Consider the following 27,400-nt stretch of genomic DNA (forward strand, 5'->3'; position numbering starts at 1 on the left):
CAGAGGCGTATGTGAGTACTGGGACTATAAATGTTCTGTACGCTCCCAGCTTCGCGTCCTTCTTGGCAGGTATTCTGAGTGGAGAAGTTTCCTCAGGTTGTAGTATGACCGGTTGGCAGCCCTTGCGCGTAACTCAACTTCAATGTTGTTGTCAGTGCTGACTTTTGAACCCAAATAGAAGAAGTTTTGGACGACTTCAAAAGATTGGCCCGAGTTTTGGCTTATTATAGCTAAGAAGGCCAGCAAAGGAGAGACAGCAACAACGATCAGAGACCACCTTGCGCGTTGAGCAAGGCAACATTTGGAGCGAACCTTGCCCGAAGCCTTCCACCAGTAGTTTCTTTCTGCATTACAAGTGAGCTGTTCGTAAGGACAATCGGATTGTTCTGGTCGATTTATTTCCTAGCCGCATGTACTGGCTTTCATTTAAAAATCCAGCTCAGCTACCCACCCTGACAGAGGAGTTTCGATTACTTTAGGCTTCATTGTGATTGAGTCAGTTGCACGTTATGCACGTTCAGAGGATTCACAGTTCTATGCTGAGAATCTGAAGATCTGAAGATCGAAAATTCTATCAGAGATTCGCAGTTCTATACTGTCTAGCTTACTTGTTACTATCCTAAAGGATCACGTTTATGTTCTACCGGCAGAGGCCATAGGGTGAGAAATCTGGGCAAAGCACCAGGTTCAGCCAGGAAGTTGTGTTTCGTATATTATGTTAAGGAAAAACCTACAATAGTCCTATAGATAGAGCGACTGTGTGTGTGTGTGTGTGGCACCTACCGAGTATGGCGGTATAGTCGCGACTGAACAGTCTGTGAACGTCGATGGAGCTATTATTACCCCTGCTAAGGATTGATTTGCAAAATTCCTAAATTAAAGATAAACTCCAGATCGGTTTGGTGTGGTAAGCCGGGGAAAGCTTTCCTAAAGCAAGCCAAATTTTAAGTTGAAATTGGATAGTAGGTGCCACCTCGCACTACTTAAGCGTACTGTTTGGAGAAGAATGACAGCGCCATCGTGATCAGGGTGCACGACAGTAGCAGCTGTATTCTGCTTTCACCATCACTCCAGCTGGTCGCCGCTCTGCTCGTGCCTCGTGGGTTCGACTGGTCCTTCGTCGGCTCGTTGGACGGTGTTTCATTGTCCACGTCTAGTTCGTTCAGCATCTGTCGCTCGTGCTTGCACTTCATCCACTCCGTGGCGGACGACTTCTGGGACTTGTGCGCGATGCTCATCCGCATGTCGTTGAAGCGCCAGAAGCCGAGTCCCTTGAAGAAGTAGGTTCTGCCGTCACGGTACTGGAAGGCGGAGTCGATGTTATACCCGATACCCTTCCACATGGACATGTCGCGCGGGTAATCCAGCTCTACGCGATTCGTGTCTTCATCGAATCTGAAATGAGGGACAAGGGCACGTGTTGGAGCGAAAACAAGCACATCCAAGCATTGCGTCCATACAACATACCTCCAATAGAGCCGACCACTGTACAGATAGGTACGATTGTTGTGACTCCACACGAGTGCCGCATCGATCCGTTCGATGTTGTCCGGAAGTCCCAGATCGGTCAGTGGTTTCGGGTACCCCGGTTCGAGGTACTGCGAGTTGAACACGTAGTATTGCTTGCCTATGAGAGAAAAGGGATGTATTTAGACACACACACTCATCCACACAGTTGGGCGTCCCCACCGCCGCTGACATTCAGATAGCTTACCGATGAAGAAGATAATCTTCTGATGCTTGTTCTCGTACACCGTATCGATACGCTCAAAGTCTGTCGGCAGACCGAAGAACATACGGTGGATTTCGAACGGATTGGGCCGGTGCAGATCGTTCTCGTTCATTCGCCACAGCCACCGATCCTTGAAGATGAACAGCTCGTTACGGATCATCGTGATCGCATCGAAGCTGGTATTGCACGGATTCGGATGGATCAGTACCGGACGCTGGTACGGTGGCCGGCGCGTCGTCGTGGTGGTGGTGGTGGTAGCAGCAGGGCCAACCGTCGTTCGATGATGATGTGGATGGTGAGGCCGGTGACGGACCGTGGTTGTCGTTGTGTGATGATGTCGCGTCGGGTATCGGTCCTCCTCGTCGCGATAGTGAGTGCGCCTAGTTGTTGTGGTAGTCGTTGTCGGGCGAATCGTATAAGGCCGGCCATGGGGATACAGAGCCTGCCACGGGTGACCGGTAGTGTTCTTTACGGGATAGTAAGAACGCGTGGTTGGCCGCGGTGGTGGCGCTGGCGTAGTAGTGGTGGTCGTGGTGGTCGTGGATGGTGTGTGACGTTCCGGGTTTTTGCCGTAAATCTTCTTCCGTGGACCGTAGATCGACTGGATGCCGAGCCGATCGTCTTCCGGGATCGTGTCCTTGCCGCGGTACGAAATGTGATGCCACGGAAACATGATCGCATCCTGCTGCGAGGAGTGCCCCAGCCCGAGCGAATGGCCAAACTCGTGTACCGCCACATCGAAAAGTCGCGTGCCTAGAACAGGTACGCCATAGTAGTCCGTTAGGAAGGGTCGTTGCTCGGAGTCATCGACTCAAGGACACTTACCTTCTGCATCGAGCGGTTCATTGAGCAGCCAATTCTCGTCCGCATCGAAATGGGCATCGCCTCCAATGCCCGTGCCGGGGTAGAACGCGTGGGCAAGAATCTTGCCCCGCCCGTCAAAGTTGTACCCGTCGCCGTGGTATTTGCGGGCAAACAGTACCTGTATGTCCGCGTCGGTACTGTACACCTCGCGGAAGTTGATGTTGGCATGCTGTGACCAGAGATCTAGCGCCTCGTGCAGTATCCGGCGGACTTGTCCCGCATCCAGGTCAGTCATCGTTTGATTCACCAAGCTGTGAAGAGAAGAAGAGAAGGATGGAACAGTTAGAACTGTGTCTGGGAGTGGAGTGAAATAGTATATCAAGGTTGGTTTTACAGCACGAGTCTAGCAGAGAGCGGAGAGCACATTCAAGGATAAAAATTGCATTTTTTTAACAGGCAACATCAGACGATCACCAGGCCAGAGGACCAAGAACGTCAAATTGCAGTAAATGAAATTATAAATGAAGTTTTATTTTCTTTCGACCAGCTCTCTTGGAAATTGACTTGCCCCAGCAAACGCGTCCATCCCACGAGCTACCATTTTGTGCGAAATATAAATATGAGAGAGCTGTGGTGATGATAGTGTTTCGCCCGACGGAGCGCGCATGGGACCAAAACCAAACGCCCGTAAGATTTTCCGTAGTGTAAGTACATCCACCGAACTATCTCTTGGGACACAGCAGCACGAAGGGAGAGGATGCAGAAATTCACTTTGCTGTCATTAGTGTCAGAGTGGTCGGTGTGGTGGCAGAAGACGAACGGAAGTTCCTCCACCGGAAGCAGCAAGAAGCAGCCGTTGACGTGTGACGAGCGGTGAGTGTGGAAGAAGGCATCACAAATCCTCGCATGATGATGGATGGGTTTGAACGAGTACCGAGCCGTACCGTACCGTGCCGTGTCGTGCCCTCCTCACGTTGCACGCGGACGTGTCTCGCTTGAAGGTAATTTTGCCTGACGTTAAACTTTCATCAACGTTCCTAATTTCCGCTTGGTCACTGTTTTTTTTTGTTGCTTCCTTTTTTAGCTTGCGTACTGGAGGTGCTCGGCAATGAAAGGCTACACCAACCAGGTAGGTTGATAGGCACAACCCGGAGCCCGTGGAGGACAAGCAACAGCTTGTAGCTATAGCCGGCAGTGGCAGCACGTCCACCATTTAGTGGAATGCTATTCCCTGGAGGACATTCACTTTTCCGCACAACCACCGTGGGCAATAATTTCTCTGTGTGTGTGTAGGGGGAAATTGGTTCGGGAATTCGCTAAAGGTCGCTAAAGGTTTTTTTCTCTCTCCACTAATTGAAAATTAACAACGTTATTATACTCATTTATAAAGTCGGCCATTTTTCGAAAGCAAAAGGAAATACAAATTCATATAAAACGCCCCACAGTGTGACGTTCCGCTAGGAGACGGGTCTATGCGTCGGAGGCGGCCACTACTACCAAACCCAATTTAACGCACCGAAATGCAATTAGGTGTGCCTGCACGTCGTTCTGCTTGCTCGGCGGTGTTGTCTCCGTGCACAAAAATCGTTTCATTTCCGCTGCAAATTGGAGGAATCCTTCCCGCCGACGGTGGTCACACGGGGGTCCCGTCACATCGAAAGGGGCGGGAGGAGATGTTTGGTGGGTAAGTTTTTAAATCCGATCATGTGTTGTGCACAACCACTCGAAACAGGCTTGGAAATTGGATAACCTCGTAAAGCTTGATTCCACGCGTGAGTGTGTGTGTGTCCACGTCTAAAATGGCGTCCAAGAAGCGTTAACACCTTTGCGAGTGGTTGAGTAACCGTTTTCAGGGAATGGAGGCGAAGGCACGTCTCTAATATCGCAATGTTTCTGCTAGTTTACAGTTGCGGATCCACTCTATCCAGGCATCAAAGCCCCACCGGACCCCCAAGCGAGGTAGGACAACAGCCAAGCGGGAGGCAGCGCTTCTGTCGTAGTGTCGAGATAGAGTTTTGCCGTATTTTAATTCAGTAAATTTTAATTACATTCATTTATGACGTGTATCATGTCGGTCCGCGTTGTCTCCCACTCCCGCGTTGTGTGTGTGTGTGTGTGTGTTTGTCGACATCCTGTGACTGTCTGTCTGCGGAGTTCTGCCACCGTACGGGTATGTGATGCTGATTCTGAGCTTGGGTCCCTGCCCTGCTTTCATTCGCTAACACTGAAACCCGGTGATAAATACTCCCTCCAATGTCTCCGATGTGTGTGTGTGTGTGTGCATGGACATTGGAGGTTGGCTGACGGTACAAAGTTACCATCATTGTCGTCCTCTGTCACCGAGGATGAGAAACCCATTGTTTGCGGCACGGAATGAAGTGCGAATTGGGAGAAGAGCTATGATATGGGGGCATCATAGTTGAAACGTACAAAAACAACCCCTAAACGAGGGAAGAGCAAAACAAAAAAGAGACGACATGCTAGGTAAAAGTTTACCCGACGACTAGTGTGCTGCGCCATCATATCGTCGACACCATTTGCATGTTTATCGAAAACTGTACGCGCGGCCATCCCTTTCATCGGTCCCTTCGCCCCCCACCTGGCTCTGTCGTTGGGGTTGGGTTGACTTTTATACCTCATGTAAGCTGCACGAGAGTTCGCCCAACCGTTCGCCCTTGTAGGATCCAGCCACCGACTTGCCAGGTCCCCATCGCTCTAGCTCTAGCTGTCTGGCGATTCCTGAACATCCAAACTTTCCCAATTCGACCGCTGGCTGCGGTGTGCGGTGTCGTGCTTTTCATCACAGTCAATGGCACAAGTTTTGTTTGGATGGCTACCAAACCCTTCGGGTGGGGGGCTTTTGGCTCCATAATAATTTCGTGATAAACGATTATGAGTGCAAATGTTGTATCCCTCTGCCGGACTTGTTCATTTGCATAAGCTTGGAAAAGGGTTTGGGTTTTTTTTTTCTATTTTGACTTCCAGCTCGAGGTAGCTGATGACTTGTTGAATGTTTGCGCTTGGCCCAGGTACTGTGGTTTAGTAACGGATTTAACCGTGTTCGAGCACAACATTTAAATCGATAGTTGTTAAAATCGATATACATTGGTTTGTGTCTCAGATAAAATAGGGAGGTGCGCCTAAATGTATGCCATTTTGTTTTCGAATTTAGCAGACAATCGAAGCAAGCGAGGAGGCTTATATTCCAGAGCGTACTCATCACAATCAACGGTTAAATTTTATTGAGTAAGAAAAATATTCTGTTTGCGTACAATGGTGTAGCATTTTTTCCTACACCACACCAATAATATTCGCAAACTTTTATTTGAAACCTTGTCCATTCCCATCAACCGGAATTCAACCGAGGCAGGCGTGAACACTGTCACCGAACACAGTGAAATGCTCGACATACGGAAGGAAATGGTTTGATGAGATGTTGATTTGCTATGCATTTCTCTACACACGCCTCCCGTGGGTCGCACAACGATCCCCTGTGTCCGCTTTAGGCATGCCTTTTGGTGTGTGTGGAATTTGAAGCCCGATAGTTCGAATTGAGCTCGTCGTGTAGAGTATGCCATCGGCACGATAAGCTTCTCCACTCCGGACCCATTCCTGTACGATGCGTGTGAATTGTTTGCCGTTGCAATGTTGCACCCGGGTTCCGTACCCGACCGTTTTTTTTTCATACAAACGAAGACACGGAGCCGTGCAACACACGATTGAACGGAAAACAGTGATAACATTCCAAATTCCACACCGACACACTGTATTCATCCGGGCGTGCCGGGTTTGAACGTTGTCTGGCCAACGTTGTAAGGGTCTATGGTTGCTGCTACCGCCCTTGAACAAGGCAACAAAACACACAAAACGTTCATTTTTCGACCAATTCCACTTCGATGGTGGCACATATTGGGAACGGCAATACGATAAATGGATTTGGCTGTGTGTGTGTTTCGTTGCTTTTTTTCTCGGGCCGGGGTTTTGATTCTTTTCATGATGCTAAAATTTCGAAGCGTTTTAGAGTTATCATTACTTTCTCGCATGCACCGCCGAAAGTGGTCCGAACACCGGAGTACAGTAGAGGTAAAGCGGCAAACATTGTTTCCATATCGCAGAAAGCTTATGCTGCACACGGTTGACCTTTGGAGCTGGGTTCAGGTAGCTGCAACTTGCAGAGGGAACAAATAGTTTTCATCCTTGCGGTACAACAGAACAACAGTTTCATAACGTTGATTGTGTTTTTTTTTTGTTAGCGAAATGGAAAAGTCGGGAAAATTTCCGTTTTTTTTTTGGTGCAGCAGCCACACAAATTACTTACAGGCGGCAAACATGACGGAACAAGTGTTTCCGAATTTATGCATGGCTAAGTAACATAATTCAATATTAAACGTGTTTCCTGTCGGAGGTTTATGTTTGAAGCATTAAATTGTATTTTTTATAGATGATCAACTTGGGTAAAAAGTTGTTAAAATAATCATCATTTTGTTGCGCCTAAAGGTATGCCACGCTTGTAATATAATTGTGGTTCAGTATGATACGCCTTAAAGTATGCAATTTAGTGAAATATTTGTTAAATTCTAATCAAAATTTTTTATTTCAACTGTATGTTTATGGAACTAATTTAAAGATTATAGAGAGAATCCATTTGAGTTTTGCACAAATCAATCCGGCTCGCTTTGCTTAAATTTGGCTAAACAGACGGTTACTTAAAAATGCAGCTCGGTAGACGAAGTAGGCTACTGTCAACAGTTAAACCAAAGTAGTCATTGGTTCGTTTGTCTCAAATTGGGTATTTAAGTGAGCGTATTCTGCGTTGAAGTTGGAGTTTTTGTAAATCTCTCTCCCAGCAACTCTCATCATCTCATAGAGTGCTTGGATAATGCCAAAAATTGCTTATTGTTTTAAACATGGAGACACTACTTTTGTTATGTTCTGAATAGCACTTTAAACTACCATAAGTGTATGAGGGAACGCCTTTAAATTCACATTTCATGCCTCAAGATCGGTGCTTAAATTTCATTTCAAGGATTCAAACAGACACCACCAATTTCGCCTGCACATTAAAAGAGAACAAATTCAAACACGCCGAAGCAAGAAGCTCCACAAACTCGTTCCGGAAACGAAACCTCTACACGACTTTCTTAAACTTCCGCAAACTGCTTGATCCATTTGTAGTGTGCTCCCACCGACAACCGCTCGGTTTTTTTATGAAGTCCATCCATTGCCCGATGGCACAAGTGATCGAGCAAAATTTCAATAATTGACTCCGTTACGACCAATAGCATGGGCAACATCAACCAAAAATGGCTACAAAACACCAGCCACACACACACGCAGCAAATCAAGTACTCATATTTCCCATTCATGAGCAATACACAAACGAAAGCGGTACTCGCACTCGTGCCCGGGGAAAGCTTGTTTATGTCGGGCGTTGTTGTCACGAGTTAGTTGTTGTTGCTGCTACGGAACGGAAAACTTCGATTCTTTCACAGGCCGCGCTGTCTGTCGGGCTCGCTCCCTCTCTCTCTCTCTCTCTCTCTCTCTCTCTCTCTCTCTCTCTCTCTCTCTCTCTCTCTCTCTCTCTCTCTCTCTCTCTCTCTCTGGTCTGCTACACAGTTTGCAATGGATGAATTTGAATTTATTGACTTTACTGCAAAATTATACGAATTATGCATGCAATGGCCATAAAAGACTATGGGCAAATTCTGAACCATGGCAGGGAAGGGTTCTCACTGCTTCCTCTTGCCGTACCAACAGCTTCCGTGTTGTTCGTCGTGGGGTCTATTCGTCTTTGGAAGTATTTTTTTTTGTGGTTCTTCCGATCGAATCCCAGAAGCGGGGGCCCTGCGTTGGCTTGGCGTTTGGAGCAGTGTCCTCTAGACAAATAAAACCTAACGACACGACATACTGTGCTCGCCGTCCGCCACACAAATCGATGGGGGCTTCGAAGTGGAGTTTGTCTCCTCGCTCGAAAGCACACAAAAACAAACAGGACACATTTGTTGGCAATTTGTTAAATATATTTCCGTCCTGGGCGGTTGGCCGGTCTGTGTCTCTTCTCGTTGTGATTGTGTCTGGTGGTTGTGGTGGGCCCAAGTCTTTCCAAGACTTCACTACTTCACGCTTGCGAACTGTAGACGACCTCCCAGGAGCCTATGTTGGTAACTCTTTCCTGACCAGCAAAAGAATGGGCAGTAGAGTTTGAGGTCCATTCGGTCAAGTCTTATCGCTTCTGTCGCATCTCGGCTTGCAACATCGCAGTGCCAATAACGAACAACAAAAAAGACAATCCAAAAGTGGCAAAAGTTAATGGTCTTGATGGGTGCGACGGTTGGCGTTGGCGACGAAATAAAAAAACAAAACAGAACCCGGGACATTGTGCCGACAAGACTGACTTGTCCCCCAAAGCCTCGCTAAAAAGAGTTGTGGCGTTGATAGCGTGGCCATAAGATTGGCAATACATTGCTGCGAATTCGTTACCCACCAACCAACCGACCTCTCTGCCGCCTGTGTCGAGTCGAGGTCCGAACCCAACCGCCGCCCCAGTTATTAGCGAGGAACAAGTGAGAGTGCACAATAATAAGATAAATTTCTTTCCCTACTTGCGTCGAGACTAATTTAATATCGTTTGGTCGTTTCGCCACCGAAAATGGCCACGGTCATCAATCAGCCGAGAACGCCGCCAGAACGGGATTGGAGGGAGGAACAAGGGTGAAGAAGTTCTTGCCCGAGACACGTGAAGGAAAAACTCATCCAATTCCGTGTGGCTTTTTTTGGTGGGTGTCCAGGACGCCGACTTGGACGCTCGGGGAAGAACGAACGGAAGCGCAATCCCGGGTACGAAAATCCCTTTTTAAAAGTATCTTCCACACAAAGAACTTGGCCGTCTGGCGCGTGGAGCCGGGAGAGCTGGTGGGCGATTGTGGGTTTAGATTAAAACTTAAAACCGCTCCACTCGGTCCGTCCGTCCTCTCCGGGGTCCGCTCCGTTTTGTAAAGCATTTCTGTTGCGGTTGGCCTGGGTGTAAATAGACTTGGGTAAATATGGATGAGATTGCACCACTTTTTTTGTTGGCTGCAAAAATAGATGCCCGCTGCACATACACACTGCTGCTGCAAACCGTCCGAAAGGTGTGTTGAACGATTTGCCAAACAAAACCAAATTGAGCGAAGGAAGGCAAGGCAAACACTTTAATGTAATCGACTCGATCGACACGTTGGGGTTTCGCGTCCAGTACTCGATCAGTACCGAGAGGGAGAGAGGGAGGGATAGAGACCGGGAAAATCGATTTCATCGTTCCGCGCAAAGAAAAGGCAACTTTTATTTTCCCTTCTAGGCATGTGACGGTTGATTAGTTTAGTTGAGTGGTCTTTCTAAGGATTTCAAAAAATAAATCCCAAAGTGCATTTATAAATTACTCTGCATTTTTATTTAGCATAAAGTAAATAAATAATAAATTTATTTAGTAATTGGACCTCATTTTTCGAAGATTACCATTCAATCAAATACAGTTTTTAACAGTCGGAGAGCTGAAGAAGTTTAGTTCTACAAGTTAAAACATTGTTACACTGAATTCCTGCACGATGAATGCCCTGTTTTCCTTCTGCATATTTTGGTAAAATATGGCAAATGAGGAAAAAGAAAAAGTGTTCAAGTATAGGTAGTAGACATTTGGAAGTTAATTTACTTTAAACAGGTGTTTAAAGCCGGTTTTAGACGAAGCGCAACTTCCAGCGCACCTACGATTTGGCGAAAAAATGCTGTGAGTTTTGAATGGAAGTAGGTTAAAAATTGACAGCATTTTGCCGGAAAGTCTAGTCGGACCTAGGTCTAGACTTAATAAGACTGAGAATTATAACAAGAGACAAATTTTCATGTCTCAATTAAGATCTATTTCAATATGATCATTCTCCTAGGAGAAACTTTTTAGATAGCATTTTTCAGTGTTCACAGTTTCAGTGAGAACATACTTCAGAGTATGTTCTAGCATGTCCTTTAGCCTCTAGAATCTGAAATTATTTTTCGGCACACGCTCGTGGGTTTGAGTGGCGTGAATATTTTTCAACAAATGTAGAGGGCCCTCAAAAGTTGGCTAAAAAGTGATTGAAAAATCAGTTATTATTAAATTGTCATAAAACTCCCATATGCCTCCTGATGTGAAGAGCAAAAAGGCGGTGAAAATCAAATTTTGTAGCGTGTCAAGGGAGCGGTTCGGTGGCCTGGACGATAGCGGTGCCGTTCTTCACACGGCCGAACCCGGGGTTCAAATCCAGCCCGCCTTCTCGTATGCAGGACTATCTAGCTACGGGTAAGATCACAAGTCACAGAAATCGAGAAATGACAGGCCGAGTCCTCTGGAGGTTGTAGTGCCAACTAAGAAAAAGCAGCGCTAAACATAATTCCGCCTTGTACATAATGTTCAAAGTGTTACAAAAATATCCTGCAGGTCCGTCAGAGAGGCAGACACGCTAAGCGCCATGAAAAACGGTTTATTACGCGAACTAAAGTTTGTTAAGTGTTGTGATTGGGAGGCAGCTGTTAAACCTGTGTCTGATACCGGGAAGGCTTTTCGAGTAGTTAAAAAAACATGAGCGGATTAAACTCGCTTCATATCTTAATCGCTTCATCGCTTAATATTTGTAACACTAAATTAAAATGGCTATAATGTATTTCACACATAAGCTAAGCCAATATCAAATGTAGGTGCGATGCAACCGAGGCACTCAAAATCATACTCAACAATACTGAAACGAACTCTACTTCGTCCCATTTTGTTTCCCCACCATCCCATCCACAAAAAGACTCTTTCTTTGACCAGTCCGTTTTTACTTCCCTATCAAACCGAAAAGATCCAAATCCATTCACCTACCACCAGAGATGTGCTGGTTATTAGTGCAAATTGCACCGTCTAACGAAATGGCCAAAAAAATAAAAACGGCACGAGCTCCAAAACCCTTCACTGTGGGGTTAGGCAAAAACGCCCCTTCGAATGTACCACCTCCATTTCAACCCTGTTTCATCACACGGCCAAGAACAAAGAGAATTTTCCACTGGCTAACACTTTTAACCGGATCACGTGTCCGCGTTTTTTTGTCGTGCAACAAACACGAACGAAACGGCGCACTTGGTTGCATCTGGGGCTGCGCTGTTGGTTCGAGGACGTCTGTCCGAGGCAAGCTTTACTTCACGGCTAGTGTGAAGAAGATTGCACATTGAACTCGCTATCGAACGACTGGAGGAACGAATTGTTTTGATTATGTCCGCCTTCGGTGCGGCCGCGAGAAGGAAGTTCCAGTAGAACTGAACGGAACAAAACCACTGATGTAACTGGCCAGATTATTGGTCATTATCAAAGTGCATCGTGAAGAGTGGAAAGACAGCAGCAAACGACTGACGTCGAGCGGACGGATCGATTAAATCTTAGTTCCTTAGTTCTTCCCCGAACAACAAGCAATTGCATTTCATTCACACTGAGACCTATCAGATTATGTGTCCGTAAGAATGTGCCGACTTTTTATTTTACCCAACTCGCTGCTTTATCGTAGAGTAGAGCAGAGCAGAGTGGTCTGTGAATCTCCGTCGTTGATTGGATTCATTCGGAGAAGGATTATACCCCCCTTTTACCACCTGTTTTTTTTTTTTGGATGTAGCTTATAGTAGTAGTTCAGTAGCGAAGGTAATTCTGGGTAGAGTTTGATACTTAAAAGTCTGGTTGATAAAATGTGTTTTTCGTAGCAAAATTTGAACATTTCTCGTAGTTCAGGGTTACTCGAAGGGGTTTTGACACACACTCAGATGCTTTTTTCTTCTGTTGGAAGCCATCCAGGGGTTTTATTGACAGTTTGCATATATTTTTAAATTCTTCTGCATGTTTGATCTATAGCATGTCGCGGACAGGGCTGTAGAGGGTTTCAATTTTAGTTTCGGAGAAAAAAAGATCCAAATGATAGAACTGTCAGGCGACTATTGCCATTTTTGGGAGTTAGAATTTGAACCGCACTTCAATTGCCTTTAGCTATCATTTCTCTCTCTCTCTCTCTTTATTAGCTTCGTATTACAATTTGTTTTACAACTAATGTTTCTTTGAAGCCCTCTGTTGAGAATTTGTTGAGGGAATTTCGATATTTTAATCCCGTTTAAGACCATTCATTGCTCACAGTTGCGTATGCAATAACGCATTAAAGTGAGTAATAAAAGGCTTCTATCTTAAATATAGTTCCTGGTATCTCAAACTTCCGGACCGGTAACAAATCTTATCGAGTTATGCTCGAGTCTGTTACCCGCTAAGAAAAAAAATATGGAAGAAGATAAAAATATCCATAAGAAACAAACCCTGGATAAACCATAGTATGCCATGGATAAAAATGGCAAACCCTGCAAAGTGCATTAGATAAAGAAGAGGAAACGCTACAAGTAAAGACAAGTATCGAAAGTCATACAAATCCATTCAAGGAAGTGGTTCATTAAATTAGATACGAATTTCTGAACATTTTCGTCGAAAAAAGCTTTTGAAAAGTTGCTTAGACATGTAGATTGCTTACTTTCATGCATACTTTCAGGCGTTGAAGATGTCACAGCATTAAGTTAAGCTGTATATTTTGTTCTAAACATATGAAAAATTTCAATATTATTACAGTTAAACCAAATAACATCTTTGATATACAAATTTGCCCAATTTCCAGCAGAAAGGTTTTTTTCATCTTCTCATGGACCGGTAGCATAAGAACGGTTTGTGGTATCTTAGACAGTGAATACTGAGAACCAATACACCACAATACTCAACAACACCTTACTTTGAGGAACGAAAGCCCGTCCGATTCCCGTTCATGTTACCGATTTCTCTTTCTTTCTGTTTTGTTCAATCACTTAAACAGCAAACACTGACGATTGAGGCTTCCGTTATCGATTACCGTACGAGAAAGTAGTATCTCGCACGGACTGGTGGCTGGTGAGATACACAGACCTGTGTACTGAGTACGACAGCCACGCCGGGTGCCATTTGGTGGGCGAACCATCGTAAAGTGTTTCGCGCACACTACCGGAAGAGGTTTCCCATGTTGTTTGTGTGTGTGTGTTATCAAACATACACACATACATCCTTCCTTGCACACGAAACCATTTCGATCGGGATGAGCGAAATGAACCATCCCTCCAGGTGAACCATCCTCCTCGTGGCCTCGTGTGTCTGTGTATCGAGAACTCGTTGCTCTCGTTGCTTGTTTGATTTTATTTAATCCACCCAGCAATGGAAAGCATTTTGCAGCAAATCCACCTGTACATAAGCAGGTACAGGCGGCAGCCGTGTGTGCAGGTGTTGTCTCCAAACGCCGGAGGAGTTTCTACCTCCTAAATCCACCGTAAAACTCTTTCGTTTGCATTACCGTTTGTGGTTTCAGTCTGCCGTTCCACCCAAGGCAGGTGAGCTCAACCCCTTTTACACACTTCCGGGGCTCCTTGCGCTCGGTGATGCGCAAAGTTTTAGCGAAAATTGGAAATTGAATGTTTTATGCGAGATTGAGCATAAGTGGCTTGGGAGACCGATGCGATGCGTCCCAGTGTGGGTACAAGATGTCCATTGGGAGTTGGGAGTTCAGGGAGGAAAAACAAAAACATGCTTCCGAACGTCGGTGGAAGGAGGAGAGGAGAGTAGTACAGGAACAAATTTGAATTGAGCCGTAAAATGTCCTTTTGCTGCTACACTCATCGATTTTTCGTGCCCGTCTTGTTTAGATTTGAGTGTTTTTAAATATAACTACAATCACCTCAGACCCAGTCTAGCTCCACCTGCCGCACGGTGACAAGTGTCTGGGCATAATCAAATCCGAATCCAACATTCACGGCAGCGAAAACTCCCTCCCTGATGGAGTCAGATTTAGGTTACACTCCTTGGGGAGAAGGAAGAAGCTTGGCGTAGAAAGCAACGGTAGAGTCGTCGGCACACGTGGAAGTTGTTTGCAAGCTTGTAAGATAATTTGCTTGTACACTTTCCTTTTATCGTCGTTCCGACACTCCTCAAGACTCAGCAGCAGCAGCAGCAGCAGCAGGAGCCAGGTCCTAAGTAGTACTTGAACAGTGACGGTAGCCGTGTTCGTGTTGTTGCGCTGGCTGGCTGGCTTGCTGTACGATTTGTGCCTTTCAGCGCTGTGGCTTATACTGTCTTGTGATATAAGTTCGTGGACCAGACCTCGAGAGTAGGGAGGCCGTACACACGTATACACACATTTTGACGCCCTGTTCTTTATGCGCGGCCTTAACTGGCCTCCGCAGGAAGCTAACGAACGGTTCGGCGGTTCTTACTGGCGAGGATCAAAAGCAAAGCCTTCACTCCCCCCGTTTATTAAGCTGATTCCCTTTTTGCTGAAGAAGTAATAACGCTAGCTAGTGGAAGCGCATTGTAGTACCTAGCAGCGAATCGAACGGCATCAAATGAAAACATCTTCATGTATGCTTTTCCGATTGAAATCACATACACATAGACACACACACACACATGCATGTACCGTCTTTGATGGTTTAAATTTCCATCGGTTAGTAGGCGCTGGAAAGCAAAACAGTAGACATGCACAGTCTTATCTGTGTTGTTCGATAAACAATATTTCCGGCATCGATACGTGCTAACCTTTAAGGGTGATACGGTTAAGAACCAGTTCAAGTGTGTGTTTTCGTAGAGCAAAGTGGTCGATTTTATGGAATGGTTGGAATGAAGGAGGATGTCAGGTCTTCCCATCTTCCACCGGGCGAAATCTGTAATCTTTAAAGCGATGCGTAGAAGGCGAGAAATCGACTGTGTGGTCTGTTTACACACTGACATTTATCATCATAAAGCAGATAAATGAGATATATTTTTACAGTTGTTATGGTCAATATTAAATTTGAGTTTTCTTTTAAATAATAACACGCAAATAATTGGTTAAAAGATTGATACAAAGACGGATAGCAACCCTTACCCTTCTAGACCATACTCAAGACAGACTATTAAACTGCAGAAGCTAGGCGTACTTGGCGTACTGATTTGAGCTTGACAAACCGTTAAGTTGTCAAGGGTTTTTTATTACTTCACAAAAGTAAATAAATAGAAAAACTTGCGATCGCGTGGTTAAATTTAATTTAATAGTAATAGTGCTGATTACGATTCTCTAACAGACAAAACTCTCTGGCAAACCTTATCTAACCACATATTGCGTGGATCGGTATAATGGCTTCGAGTTGGAGAAGTCAGACTTTCGTCGTGTTTTTAGTCTTTCATGGTCTTTCTGCTCTAAGCCCATGAAGGGTAGTTATCAATAGGAATGTTAGCTGCTGCTTGTTAGACTTTAAGTTTTTTACTTAGTTATTTGTGTTTTTCATAGGACTGACTATCCAGCTGGGGGTTAAAATTAAGTCAGGGAAAGCCAGAAACGGTAGGCCGACTGATAATTCTTTAAAATCTGCACATAAGAGCTATTAAACAACGTCTCGGTAGACCCAGCTGGCTAACGGAAGAAATTTGGTCAAAATCGTGTCTCCGTATGGCAACCGTAATGCGATCTAAAAGCTTTCGCCAAGAATCAAGCTCAATTTAAAAACCATAAAAACGATTTCTTGATTTAGAGACCTTTAGTCAAACAATTGAACATCATAATAAGGACTAATATTAGAGGTAATAAGACACGTATCTCCAATTTTATTAGCGGTATTGAAAATTGACTGAACGGTGTATGCTAACCAGATTAGCCTTGGGACAAGTTTAGGTTTAGCTTACATTCAGTGGGACAAGCTTGATATTCTATATTTTGAGCTGTTTTAACCGGTATCTATACTAGCCACTAGAGAATAAACTTTTCTGAATCTTATTCAGTATGGTCGGTCGCCGTGAAAAAATCCTAATTCGAACCGGCAGTATAATATTGAATAACTTATTTGCGAAAACATTACCTTGTTTCAAGAAAGACCAAGAAAGAGAGGAAAACAGATGAAAAAAAAACAAGTTTACGAGACCGCAGCCGGTAGGATTCGAACCTACGCTCCCAGAGGGAATCTGATTTCGAGTCAGACGCCTTAACCACTCGGCCACGACTGCTGTACACTAATCGGCAGCTTACCAACCACCAAACCACACTACCACTCATTATCAGATAATGCACTGTTTACGTTGCTTGACGTAACAAACCGCGTCCTCCTTCTCCTGAACGCATTCCGATCGTTTTGGTCCGATTAGCACATTTTATTTTTATTTTAAGACCAATACACGTAAGTGGGAGAGCCGATGGATCGAAGCGGTTTTGGGGTGCTGGCTTGACAAATTTATGCATTTTACGACTGTGTTTTTCACCCGTTTGCGCTACAGATTCGGTAGTTGCGCAACACATCTTCCCGAGCGATTTATTCCCGTAAGCACACACACACCTCGCATCAGCCCGCCATCTCGCATTCGTCGCATAAAACGACATAAACGTTCTTCATGCACGCGGGTCGCGGTTAATGCAGCTACAACAGACGACAGCACCGACCTAACGAACGGTCCCGCGACATCCTTTCGCCATCTTCGTCGTGTGTGGAGCGCGGTAAATATGTTATCAAATTTGAATAAACTGCGCTCTCCACGTCGCTACTTGCCCGGACCACCACGCGCGCCCGTTGATGGTTGCCGCGCGTGCCCCATAAACGACCATGGGGAGGGGGAGGTTTTACCGTTTGGGTTCGATGGTTTTGGGGAAACGAAGCCAACGATAGCATAAATCGATCGACATCATTGAGCTACGCTACGACAGTCGAGCATGTCGCCTTTTCTTCGTCTTACGGAGCACCGAAGCACGGTTTAGCAAAGGATAATTTGTCCTTGCACCAAGCGTGGAAGGAAAAAATGGCGAAACAAATACACTTGCCCCGGGTGTGTGTGTGTGTGTGACCGTATGGGAAAATAGGGTGGTGCATGGAAGCATTATTGGAGCTGGAGGTTTCGGGCAGATAAGGACAACTTTTATGAACCCCACGACGGCAGACAGATGGAGCATATACTCGGGGGTACGTATCGGTAGCGGTTGATCGATGAGCATATCATGAGCAAGCACAAAATAGGTTGATGAACACATCCATTTAGAAGAAGCGTTTAGAGTATATCATCTCACTGTAATCTGTTTAGTAAAATTTCGTTTCCTTAATTATACAAAAAAAGAAGACATCCAGACTATCCTTAATGAGGTTGACAGACTTTACTTTTTCCAGGGCAGGCTCGCCCGGACGGGAAGAATACTTTCACAATAAATTGAGCCGTAAATTGAGAATTTCTCGCACGCGGGAATGAAACGACATCTAATCACCGACCGACCGACCGTCCTACACCAACCCAGCGCGCCACCATCTGACGCGTCGTCGGTTGGCGTCAGCGAGAAACTACGGCGGCCCCGGTCGTTGTCTGCTGTTTCGCAAAAGTAATTCGCACTTAATCACGGTACAACACAATTAACTCGCAGGGGCGCGCAACTCATCCATCGGCGGGCTTCATTTAAAATGGTGCGCGGCGTAAATGAAGTTTCATCCATCCATCGTGTTCCGTGTTGGGGGATATGGCCGGGGCTGACTGAGTGGAGGAAGGGCTCGCTTTATGAAGATTAAAATTTACAAACCATCATGACTGGCCGGGGTTTTTGGCTCGATTTTTCATGGCAAACTGTAACCTCATCCTGCCCCGCCGAGGTCCACCACCAAGGGTTTAGTTTTTACGAGCCAAAATACGAGCCCACTTAGTGTCCGGGGGGAAGAGAGGGGGGAGGGGGGACGAACTCAGGTTGTATTTTTTTTATTGCCTACGGGGACAAACTCCTCCTACTACTCGATGCGTAGGGCGAGAGAAGTCGCAGAACATAATCCAGCAGGCCCGCCCAGTTCCGTCCGTCCTTCCAAAGGATATTTTGCTAGCGTGCGCTCTCGCTTGGCCTCGCAGCAACACTTAAACGGGTAATTAATACCATAATTAATTAATTTACGAGCCACATTTTGCGTTAATTTAAATCTCGCGCTATTCTTGGGACGAGCTGGCTGGGCTAGAGGTCTTCCCTGGTAATTGAATCCCCTCGTTCGTGACATAAGCGTAGTGTGACATCATCATCCTTTCCTTCCAGGTTTCCCCTCATAAGGTGACAGAAAAGTAAGTTCCCGCACTGCACTTTACGCAATGGACATCCATTTTATGGCGTACGGGGTTTCCGGCCATTCGAGAGGTTCGGCCGCGTAGGGTTGCTGCTGTCGCTTTACTCAGTTTCGCGGTCGCTCACTCAAGGAGGTTGTGATGATTCAAATAAGCATCACACCCAGGTTGAGTGAGTGATCGAGAGAACGAGCGGCATACTCGGAGAGATCTCGGCGAAGAACTTGTTGAGGACCGCAAATCACAAAACAGGACGGCACGATGGCTTCGTTCGGAGCGTTGGCTTTCCTGAAATTCGACTGGTAGATTCGAGATTGCTTTGCTGGAAGTTTCCGTACTTGAGGACACACTCACTAATTTGCCGAGCCGGTACCAAGGTTGGATTCTGGGTTGGTTTGACTAAATTAATTATTTAGCAGGCTCTCATTCTAATTCCCACTTCGAAGCAAACCGTCCCACCCATGGACTGGTTTCGATCGGAGGACAACTGGCAACGTGTGAAGGCTCATTTTTCAGCTAATGCTCATTCACTGGTACTAGATCGCTTGGCGGTACATTTTGAAGATGGATGAGTTGGTACGGTTTGTTTGGTAACAATAAAAATAAACACCCCTAACCCTTGCCACGGCCAATCCTCATCGGTGAGTGTGCTGTGCGATGATAGCGGGCAAGTGATTTTGTCATCCTCCGAATCCTGAGACACGAACGCTCTCGGGCGCGGTTGAAGAGTTCCGGACAGTCGTACTGTGGTCTCAGTAACATCCTCCTCATCTCACTCGCCCCCACTCGCCCCACTCGATATAAGAACATAATTTATGAACCTCCAGGATGTGCAACTTTTCAGCTTTCAGCTTTCAGGAGGCGGCTGCGGGCTTAAAGCGGTGCTCGTGGTTGTCCTTTTTGTCCCGGAACTTCAGTCCCTGGAGGTCACTCGCAGCGGAGGCAGGCGAGCGAGATCATTGAAAAGTTCGCATTTCCGGCTTCCGGGATTTTGCCTAGGTTTGGCTGTGTGTGTGTGTGTGTCTGCGAGTTGGACTGACCATTGGATTGGCCAGGGGAAATCAATTTAATTTCAGTTCCGGGAGTTTGCTGTTTGCTGCCTATTAAAGGTACTGTGATGAGGGAAATTGCGATGCACAAAATTCTCATTACTCCGGGCTGTGTGTGTGTGTGTGTGTGTGCTGTTGGTGTAGCAAAATTGCAATTTATCAGTTGTTCAAATGGGCAGGGATAATAAGATTAAAAAAAGAGAAACAAGTCACAAGGTTTAAAATTGTGCCTCAAGCACGAGTTGAATGGCTGGGAGAGTTTAAGTTCAAATTTTACATTCAAAAAGCAAATGTAATCGAAGCTGATCAATATCTCACAGTGTACTGCATGAAGAAAAATAGGTTCGATCTGTCCTTTGAATCCATCAGTACACTTCGATTCCTACCGTTTGGAAGCAATATTGTTGATCTTTCTTCTCACTGGACATTAAGCTGACCGGACGACGGCCAATGATCACGGTGGTGGTAATGACGAAAACCGAGCGCGAATGAAAAATTACCCCTCCATCCCGCTACGAACGGACGGAAATCTTCAAGACAAACACACACCCGGTGGAAAGAATGTGAAGTCTGAAATCTTCCGCAACGGCCGGAAACAGTGTACTTTAAAGACTCCCGGCCCGGGCTCAGGAAATCGTTCCATTTCCCGGTGCCGCCGTCATTCAGTGAAATCCGCCAGTTGTTGAGTTGTTTTCATCTGTGTGTGTGTGTGTGTGTGTCCGTGACTTTACCGACCCGACGAACTAGGAGATAAAACTGTCCCCGCCAACCGGAAACGCCAACACGATGTACAGCGGAAACATTACGAAGGTCTCTCGAAAACGCTCCGGTTCTCGTCTCGGTTCCGGCGGTCCGTCCGTCACGCAACAGTTCCCGAGCTCGAAGCTCGGTTTTGGAAGGCGTTTTGCTTCCCGCGAGCCAGAAAGCTCATAAACCAGAATTAATTGGGCGTTCAATGAGGGGGGCTGGCAATTGCTGTCAGTTTTTGTTCTAGGCTTCCGGATGATTTAAATGGTAGTGGAGTGAATCGAGGGGGGTGGCGGGCAAACAAATTGCCCAACACGAACCAAGGCCAGGATGAGGTGAATGACCTCCGCTCCCCCCCACCTCAAGTGGGTGTTGGATGGGTGCTTTTATTTGCTTGGAACTCGGTTCACAGTTCACGGTGGGTGTCTATTTTTGATTATTTGTGTAGGAGCGGCTTAAAGGAAAGAAAAAAACCAAAAACCATTTGCTTCTTCTGTTCTGCTAGACTCACTCGGCGGGATCGTTTAATTTTCCTGGGGGTTCCATGCTGAAGCGTTGGTTGTATTTACCTGCAAGAGAGGAAAAGCAAAACAAAAAAATCCGAAATCAGTATCAGCCAAGTCCATTTGTCGCGATCAAAGATTTATTGCGGAACCGATATTGGGGATTTAGATAGCCTTTTTTTTTTCTCCCTTCCTGCTCGTTGATTCTCGTAAAAATTCGCCCAAAACGAATGTTTCGCTTACAGTCGCGTCTGTGAATCTCATCCTTCCGAAGAAGAGAAGAAGGTTATGATTTTTGTCGTCCAAAGTTGTGCTTTAACTTATGCTTTATTTTTTTTGTGAGTAGAAGCAACCCATAAAAAGGGCAGTAAGTAGTCTTAGCGAAGGAAGTGTACGATAAAATCCAGCAAAAACGACGCTTTCTCCCTCCCGACTCGACTCAGCGCTCCAGCGGATCTATCAAACTTTGGTCACGGAAAACGCAAAAGAGACATGTAGACATGTGATGGTGGCTTTTATGGAGCTTTTCCCTTCTCCGAGTTTCGGTCCAGATGTGACGCATTTGCCGTACGGCTAACCGAGCGACCGAGGAGGAGAGAGCGCGCGCCCTCGGATATGCTGAAATCTATAAGTTGCGCCATAAAAATCACTGCCCTGGGTACATGTGGTCTGGAACTGTGAGCTGCCAAGGGTTAAGATATCGATCAAAGTTGACAAAATGGAATAGTTTCCATTCGCCGTGTGGCTGGGAAACAGTTTTACTACTTCCTTCATGCTGCAATACGACGGAATTCGGTTACGAACGTGGCAAGACTTTGGTGATAAGAGTACGTTGCATTACGGCGTAATGCGTTCGCTTCAACGAGTTGCAGCAGCAGTTTTCTGGAGCTGGGCGGATTCGAATTTATTAGTTTCTGCTGGACTTCATCTGTGACAGACGCATCATCATCATCGATCCATCCATCCATCCATCCATCCATCTCAGCAGCTGTCGATGGCTTCAAGTGTCGACTTGGCGCTAGGAATGCACCTCGAGAGGATTGGCTTCCAGCGACGGTCATCCATGCGCTCGGACGCACGTTTTCGACATTGATTTATTGACTTTGACTTTTTTTTTTTGCGGGAAGAGTAATGAAGAGCGCTGGCGAAAAGCGCTTAAGTTCTCCCAAGAAAGCTTTCCCGAACTCTCAAGACGTGGTTCTGGGGGGGGGATATCTTTCCTTTGTTTTGCCTTGCATTGTGGGAACCGGGGTGTTGGTTTTTTTTTTCCTGTCACGTTCCGTTCATTTGGAAAGATGTCATCTTTTGCCATTCCCGTACAAGAGACGAATACAGAGAGCACAAAGGATTCACTCAGTGCCGAGCGTTCAAGCAGTGTCGATGATGATGATGATGATGATGGTGGCAAGCTGCTTGAAGTCGCATCCTAGTCGGTGGGGTTGTCTTGAGCGGGAAAATCCCCGTGGTGCATTCGGCGGAAAAAATATGGAAAATCATTGTGGCATGGCGGCGGCGTCTGTTTTGCGCCGTTATGTTAAAAAGGGTTCCCGCTATTCCATTTCCCGGGCAATGTGTATGGTCTGGAATCGCTAAAAGTGCTGTCGAAGGTGGTCGGTCTAAATTCAATCAGGCGCTTCCATCCTCCAGGCACCTTACCTTGCCCTGTGAGACGTTGCTCTTACAAATTTCCCATCAAGCGCGTTATTCGATTAGCCTTCCGTGAAGGTTCCGAGCAAGACCCATAGCACATCATTTATTGCTTTCAATTTTTGCAATTGGGAGGTTGGGGGCCTTGTAAGCAGTAATTGCTAGACGGGGAGGGGTTGCGTTTGACATCAGACCACCACCACACACTCCACGTAGACGGGTGAAGTTTTTAGGGTTGATCTAATTTGCACCACGATTTGTGATACGTTCCTTGCCCGGCTTACCAAGGAAAGTTATTGTAATTGTAGCTTATTAAGACGACTACGTGGCGTAACCTGGGTGGAAGCTCCACGGTTTAATCCTTTCCCACGCACCAGCAACCCGGGAGCGGGATGTTATTTTAAACAGCACACTTGGCTCGAAATCCTTTTGATAAGAATGGGACCGTCATTGTACAGCTTCAGCTGCTTAAACTCAGCGACGACGACGAATCAATTGAGCGATTTGCCAGCAAAACAGAATGTTCCCTGTTCAGTACGCTCGTCGGTCGGGCCCGGGAAGTGTGTCGGTTGGAAATGTGTACATTCGAGAGGTAAGTGTTTTATCGTACAGCAAACACGCTCGACCCCCCTTTGTGTAAATAGTACACGCACAAGGGGGAGGGGGAGGGGGTCTTTTGACAGAGAAGGAGGCCGGTTTTGTCGTGCCTGGCGTGTTTGGTGAGAAGAAGAAGCAGAGGTGCATCATCAAACGTGTTGCTTACATGTTCGCACATCAACACACCGGTCCCGGACACAAAGACCCGGACATCAAGCACGGAACCTTGGCGGTTGTTCATTTACAGGCCGAGTACTTGGTGCTGCAGGCTTTCCCGGTTTCCCGGGCATGCTATTAGCAGCAGTGAATGTGAGCAATTTCTTTATCATTCCCTGGCCATGCTTTACCACACCGAACCGAACCCAATACGCGCCGGGAATGGAGTGCACGACGGACGGCCTTGCCACACGTCGTATGAAACTGATGGCAAATCGTTTGCGCCTGAATATGGCAAGCTTGCACAAGGGAACCTGTTTGGTTTTATGCCGTTGCATAATCGGCATACACAATGCATAACGCAACACTCGGTACTGTGCAACGTATGATGGCAATGCGCACTGGCGGCACCTTAGTGCGGCCCGAGTGGTGTAATCGCTTCTTGCGGAGGTGACGTATGGCGCAACCGTACGCGATCATACGGCAAAAAGGCGTGCTTACCATACCACGCCACACCACCACGGGGATGGTGGCTTTCGTCATCGATCGACATCGATCGAACCGAAGCTCCGTAAGAGTATGCAGACGGGGCAACGCAAAGTACATTTCCTGAAGCATCTGCAGGACTGTAGGGACAGAGAGGACCAGAGAGAGAGAGAACGAGGACGCTGCTTCGATTGAGGTTGGGTAAGCAAATCGTAAGACAATGAACAAGGACACCCCTTTTGTCTTCATGCGCGGCCACACAAACACACACACACACACACCCATATGTGCTGCAGTCCTGTTGTCTTTGGGGCGACATTCACCCTCCGACTACGGTCGGCCCAGTTTCCAGCATCCGGACACGGTCTTTGTTATTGGTACTGAAAAGCGTTCCGCGTGAAGGGTGCTCTGCCAGTGGTTTTTCAAGACATATCAAGGGTGCGGTTTGAAGGTTTTGTGAGCCGAGAGCGAGATGGAAAGGTGCGGCAATCTCTTCGGATGATGATGAGATGCGCACCACTTTCCCTGGGTGGAAGGAAGGAAGGTGCAGAAGATTTCAAGCCAGAAGAAAACGCTGATAAGACAATTGTTAAGTGGTTGTTCTTGAGTGACAATGCCCTGTTCGACGAAGAATGCTTTTGGCCACTGATGCCACCACTGCCATCAACGGCATCCATTCTTCTTCTCGAGAGGTTGGCTTCTAAACGATTTCAAGCGATTTTTTTCCCACCGCCAGGGAAGCAGTTTCTATCGCTTTTTTAACTTCTTGATTCGGGAAGTGGGCGATGCTGTGCCTTGGAAGACTTCAAGTCAAGTGAAGAGTGGATCAGCAGCAATGGACTGGTTAGTTTACATTGTGGCCAAAGGCAAGGGTGTGGGCAAACGCAGAGAGCGAGTCTTCTAAGCTTCTAATTGTGCCAGTAAAGTCAACTGTTCTCAGTTTGGCGTCTGATTAGTTCACATTTGACAAAGAGTTTTGGGTATCCAGCATCAACCCAATAACATTTTTTACCTTGCCCTTACCCGCTTATTAGGTGGTAAGAAATCGGAGCGATTTTTAATCCTAGCTAAGCGCTTTTGACCTGTTAGTGATAGCACTTATTATTAAGTTTTTCGTCGAGATCCGGCACGGGAGAACAAAAAAAAACCGGATTGTAAAGTTTAACAACAGTGTAGTGTTCACTTACGCAAAGAATCCTTGTTGGACTTGGCGCTTTCTAACTTTTTCGCTCAATAAGGCTTCCAGCAAGAAGCTGCCTCTGCCTTTCGCAAGAGTTGCGCTACTCAAACAGTACGGAAACGGTTGCCTTGCCTTGCTCTTGCGTTGCCGTTGCCTGTGAGCTCACTACAAAACTGCGAGCTTATTGTGTTTTAAACCGTTTTCGACTTCAAACTATACTCAAAGTCGGGGAGAATGAAGACGCGAACTTTAGGCCCGCGGGTGCCAACAGCGGAACGGGCGGTCGCCGCCTGCAATATTAACTGCGGCCCCTGGGAAAAGTGTTTACCTTTTTCGGCGAGTTTTAATAACTTCGTCCAGACCCAGACCCACACAAAGCAGGGACTTGTTGCCATATGCCAGCGTGGGGTTGATGGTGGCAGTCCCGTTAAGATGGGTGCGTCACGTCACTGAACCGTAAGACACTGTAGCCAACGACAGGAATAGCACAATACGGGGGGGAAGCACACACACACAGCAACAAAAAATCAAAACACAAGTTGATCTTCCGGCGTGCTTAAAAGTGTAATTTAAAAACTTGTCCGTAATTCAACCGCGATGGACTAAACCCGGCATCAACCCCGAAAAAAAAAACGGTGACTCCCCCTCCCTTCCCTATGGCTCAACACACAACAATTCAATTCCCGTCATCACGTCGGGCCGTGGGATGATTTGATGAAGGGGAGAGAAAATTTGGAAAATATAAACACCACTTTACGGGTGGGCCCGGCACTCAATCCACCCCAACCCCAAACCAAGCCACGTGCTTCGCGTACACGATGGAGGCGCCCAGTCTTTTGTGGCGCTTGGTGTGGTGTGGGGTTTTTGTTTTGTTTTTGGCCCCATGCCTTCACTGGAGAGCCAGGCTTCTCAAACAAAACGCCGGATAAACGGCTTTCTGATCCCTTTGATACGGTAATGTTGTGAAGAATGATGCCCGGCGCTTAGGCTGTGTGTGTGTGTCTGTGTGATCCCGCTGGGAAATGGAGTGCAAGGAAGCAACAGTGCGGTGGTAAAGGAACTTGGCGGGAAGTTTACTAGAATTTTATATTGCAAAATAAGATGGTGATGCTTATTGAAGCGATTGCATTTAAAACAGGCAAAAAACTTGACTGCGGTTGACCAGATATTATGTTTTCAAAATTTGCTTCGAATGAGGCCTGCAACATACAGTGATGGACAATATGTTGTCCACAAGCCACCTAATTTATTAAAATCTTAAAATTGAGGATATGAAGTTTGGAGTATCTTTTTGTTATTAGCATGCAAATTCTGGTTTAATATAACTTTATTTTACTAGTAGCTGGATAATCAGCCCTGCGTACGAGGCAGCGGTCCGGATGGAATTTGAACTCCGATCCTGCCGTGTGGAGAAGATTTGTATTTTTTTACCAAAACCAAAACTGTTAAGATGTTGAGGGTGATTTGCTAAAATTTAGTTTGAATATACCTTTATATTAACAATTATACAAATTGTGGCCTTATACTTTTGTCTATCACTGTAAATAAACTTATCCCTGAGGCGCTTGTTCCCATACGTGAACTCGAGGGATATATGTTAAGCTTAACATCAGAACTACAGTTTGATGTTCCGACGGTTTTGAAATTAACGAGAAAGCTGCGCTTGGACGGTAATATTTCTTATCAACAAATTTTGCCATCGATGCCTCCGTTCATTTGATGCGAAAACGTGTGTGTGTTAGTGTGTGCTTTAGTCCTCCGAAAGTGGGAGTAGTGACGTCGAAAGCAGCACAAAAAGTACGCCCCCGAAAGCAGCGTGTAGGTGTAAAGGAGGCCACCCATCAAACACTTGGCTTAGTTTGGTGGCGCGGCCCGTTTGCAAAATTGAAAAGCTGAACAGGGAAGAAGAAGAAGCGTCGTAAGGGAGACTGGAAACAATCTGAAGAATTTTCGTCCCGATGTTGATTTATGAGATTATTATTTTTCAACCATTTTTACCCAACGTCACGTTCGCAGCCAGTGCCAGCCAGCCCACCCGAAGCAAGCACAACTGGCCAGTGGGCAGTTTTACCCTTCAGCGGTCACGATTCGAGTCCGGTGTCGTGTGCCGATGGAAGCGAATCAGATGGCAGATGAATTTTACAATCTTCGGACGTGCTTCCGGCTTCCGGTTCTAGTGCCACCGGCCGATGCCGTTTTGCGGAAAGTGTTACCCAAGCCGCATAGTTGAGTGAGATATGCTTGAATTGAAAAATTCTTTTGACCAACCAGGGGGGCGAAGTGAAGAAAAAGAAGTGAGTGAAGAAGCATTCTTGAGCGAAATTGAATATGATATGTGAGACGAGAGAAATTCAATCAAAAGTGTCCCCATCC

At 46.3% G+C, this 27,400-nt stretch overlaps 1 protein-coding gene and 1 non-coding gene across 5 annotated transcripts in view; both read right to left on the reverse strand.

Moving 5' to 3' along the window:
- Positions 1–367: 367 nt before the first annotated feature.
- The window catches only part of LOC118505273 (matrix metalloproteinase-2), a 288,477-nt gene continuing 261,444 nt past the window's right edge, over positions 368–27,400 (reverse strand). For 3 of the 4 annotated variants that reach the window (XM_036040836.1, XM_036040835.1, XM_036040838.1), the window contains 4 exons: positions 2,558–2,847; positions 1,715–2,485; positions 1,468–1,627; positions 368–1,395 (listed from right to left, as the gene is read on the reverse strand). In XM_036040836.1, coding sequence (XP_035896729.1) covers positions 984–1,395; positions 1,468–1,627; positions 1,715–2,485; positions 2,558–2,847 — 1,633 coding nt within the window. In that variant the 3' untranslated portion in view covers positions 368–983. Of the gene's footprint in view, positions 1,396–1,467; positions 1,628–1,714; positions 2,486–2,557; positions 2,848–20,969; positions 21,028–27,400 lie in introns of all 4 variants that reach the window. The other variant, XM_036040839.1, reaches the window with a different exon arrangement.
- Positions 16,514–16,595, reverse strand: Trnas-cga. Its single transcript has one exon. It is a non-coding gene; the product is annotated as a tRNA-Ser (tRNA).

The sequence above is a fragment of the Anopheles stephensi genome, chromosome 2, assembly GCF_013141755.1.
Source record: "Anopheles stephensi strain Indian chromosome 2, UCI_ANSTEP_V1.0, whole genome shotgun sequence".
Lineage (NCBI taxonomy): Eukaryota > Metazoa > Arthropoda > Insecta > Diptera > Culicidae > Anopheles > Anopheles stephensi.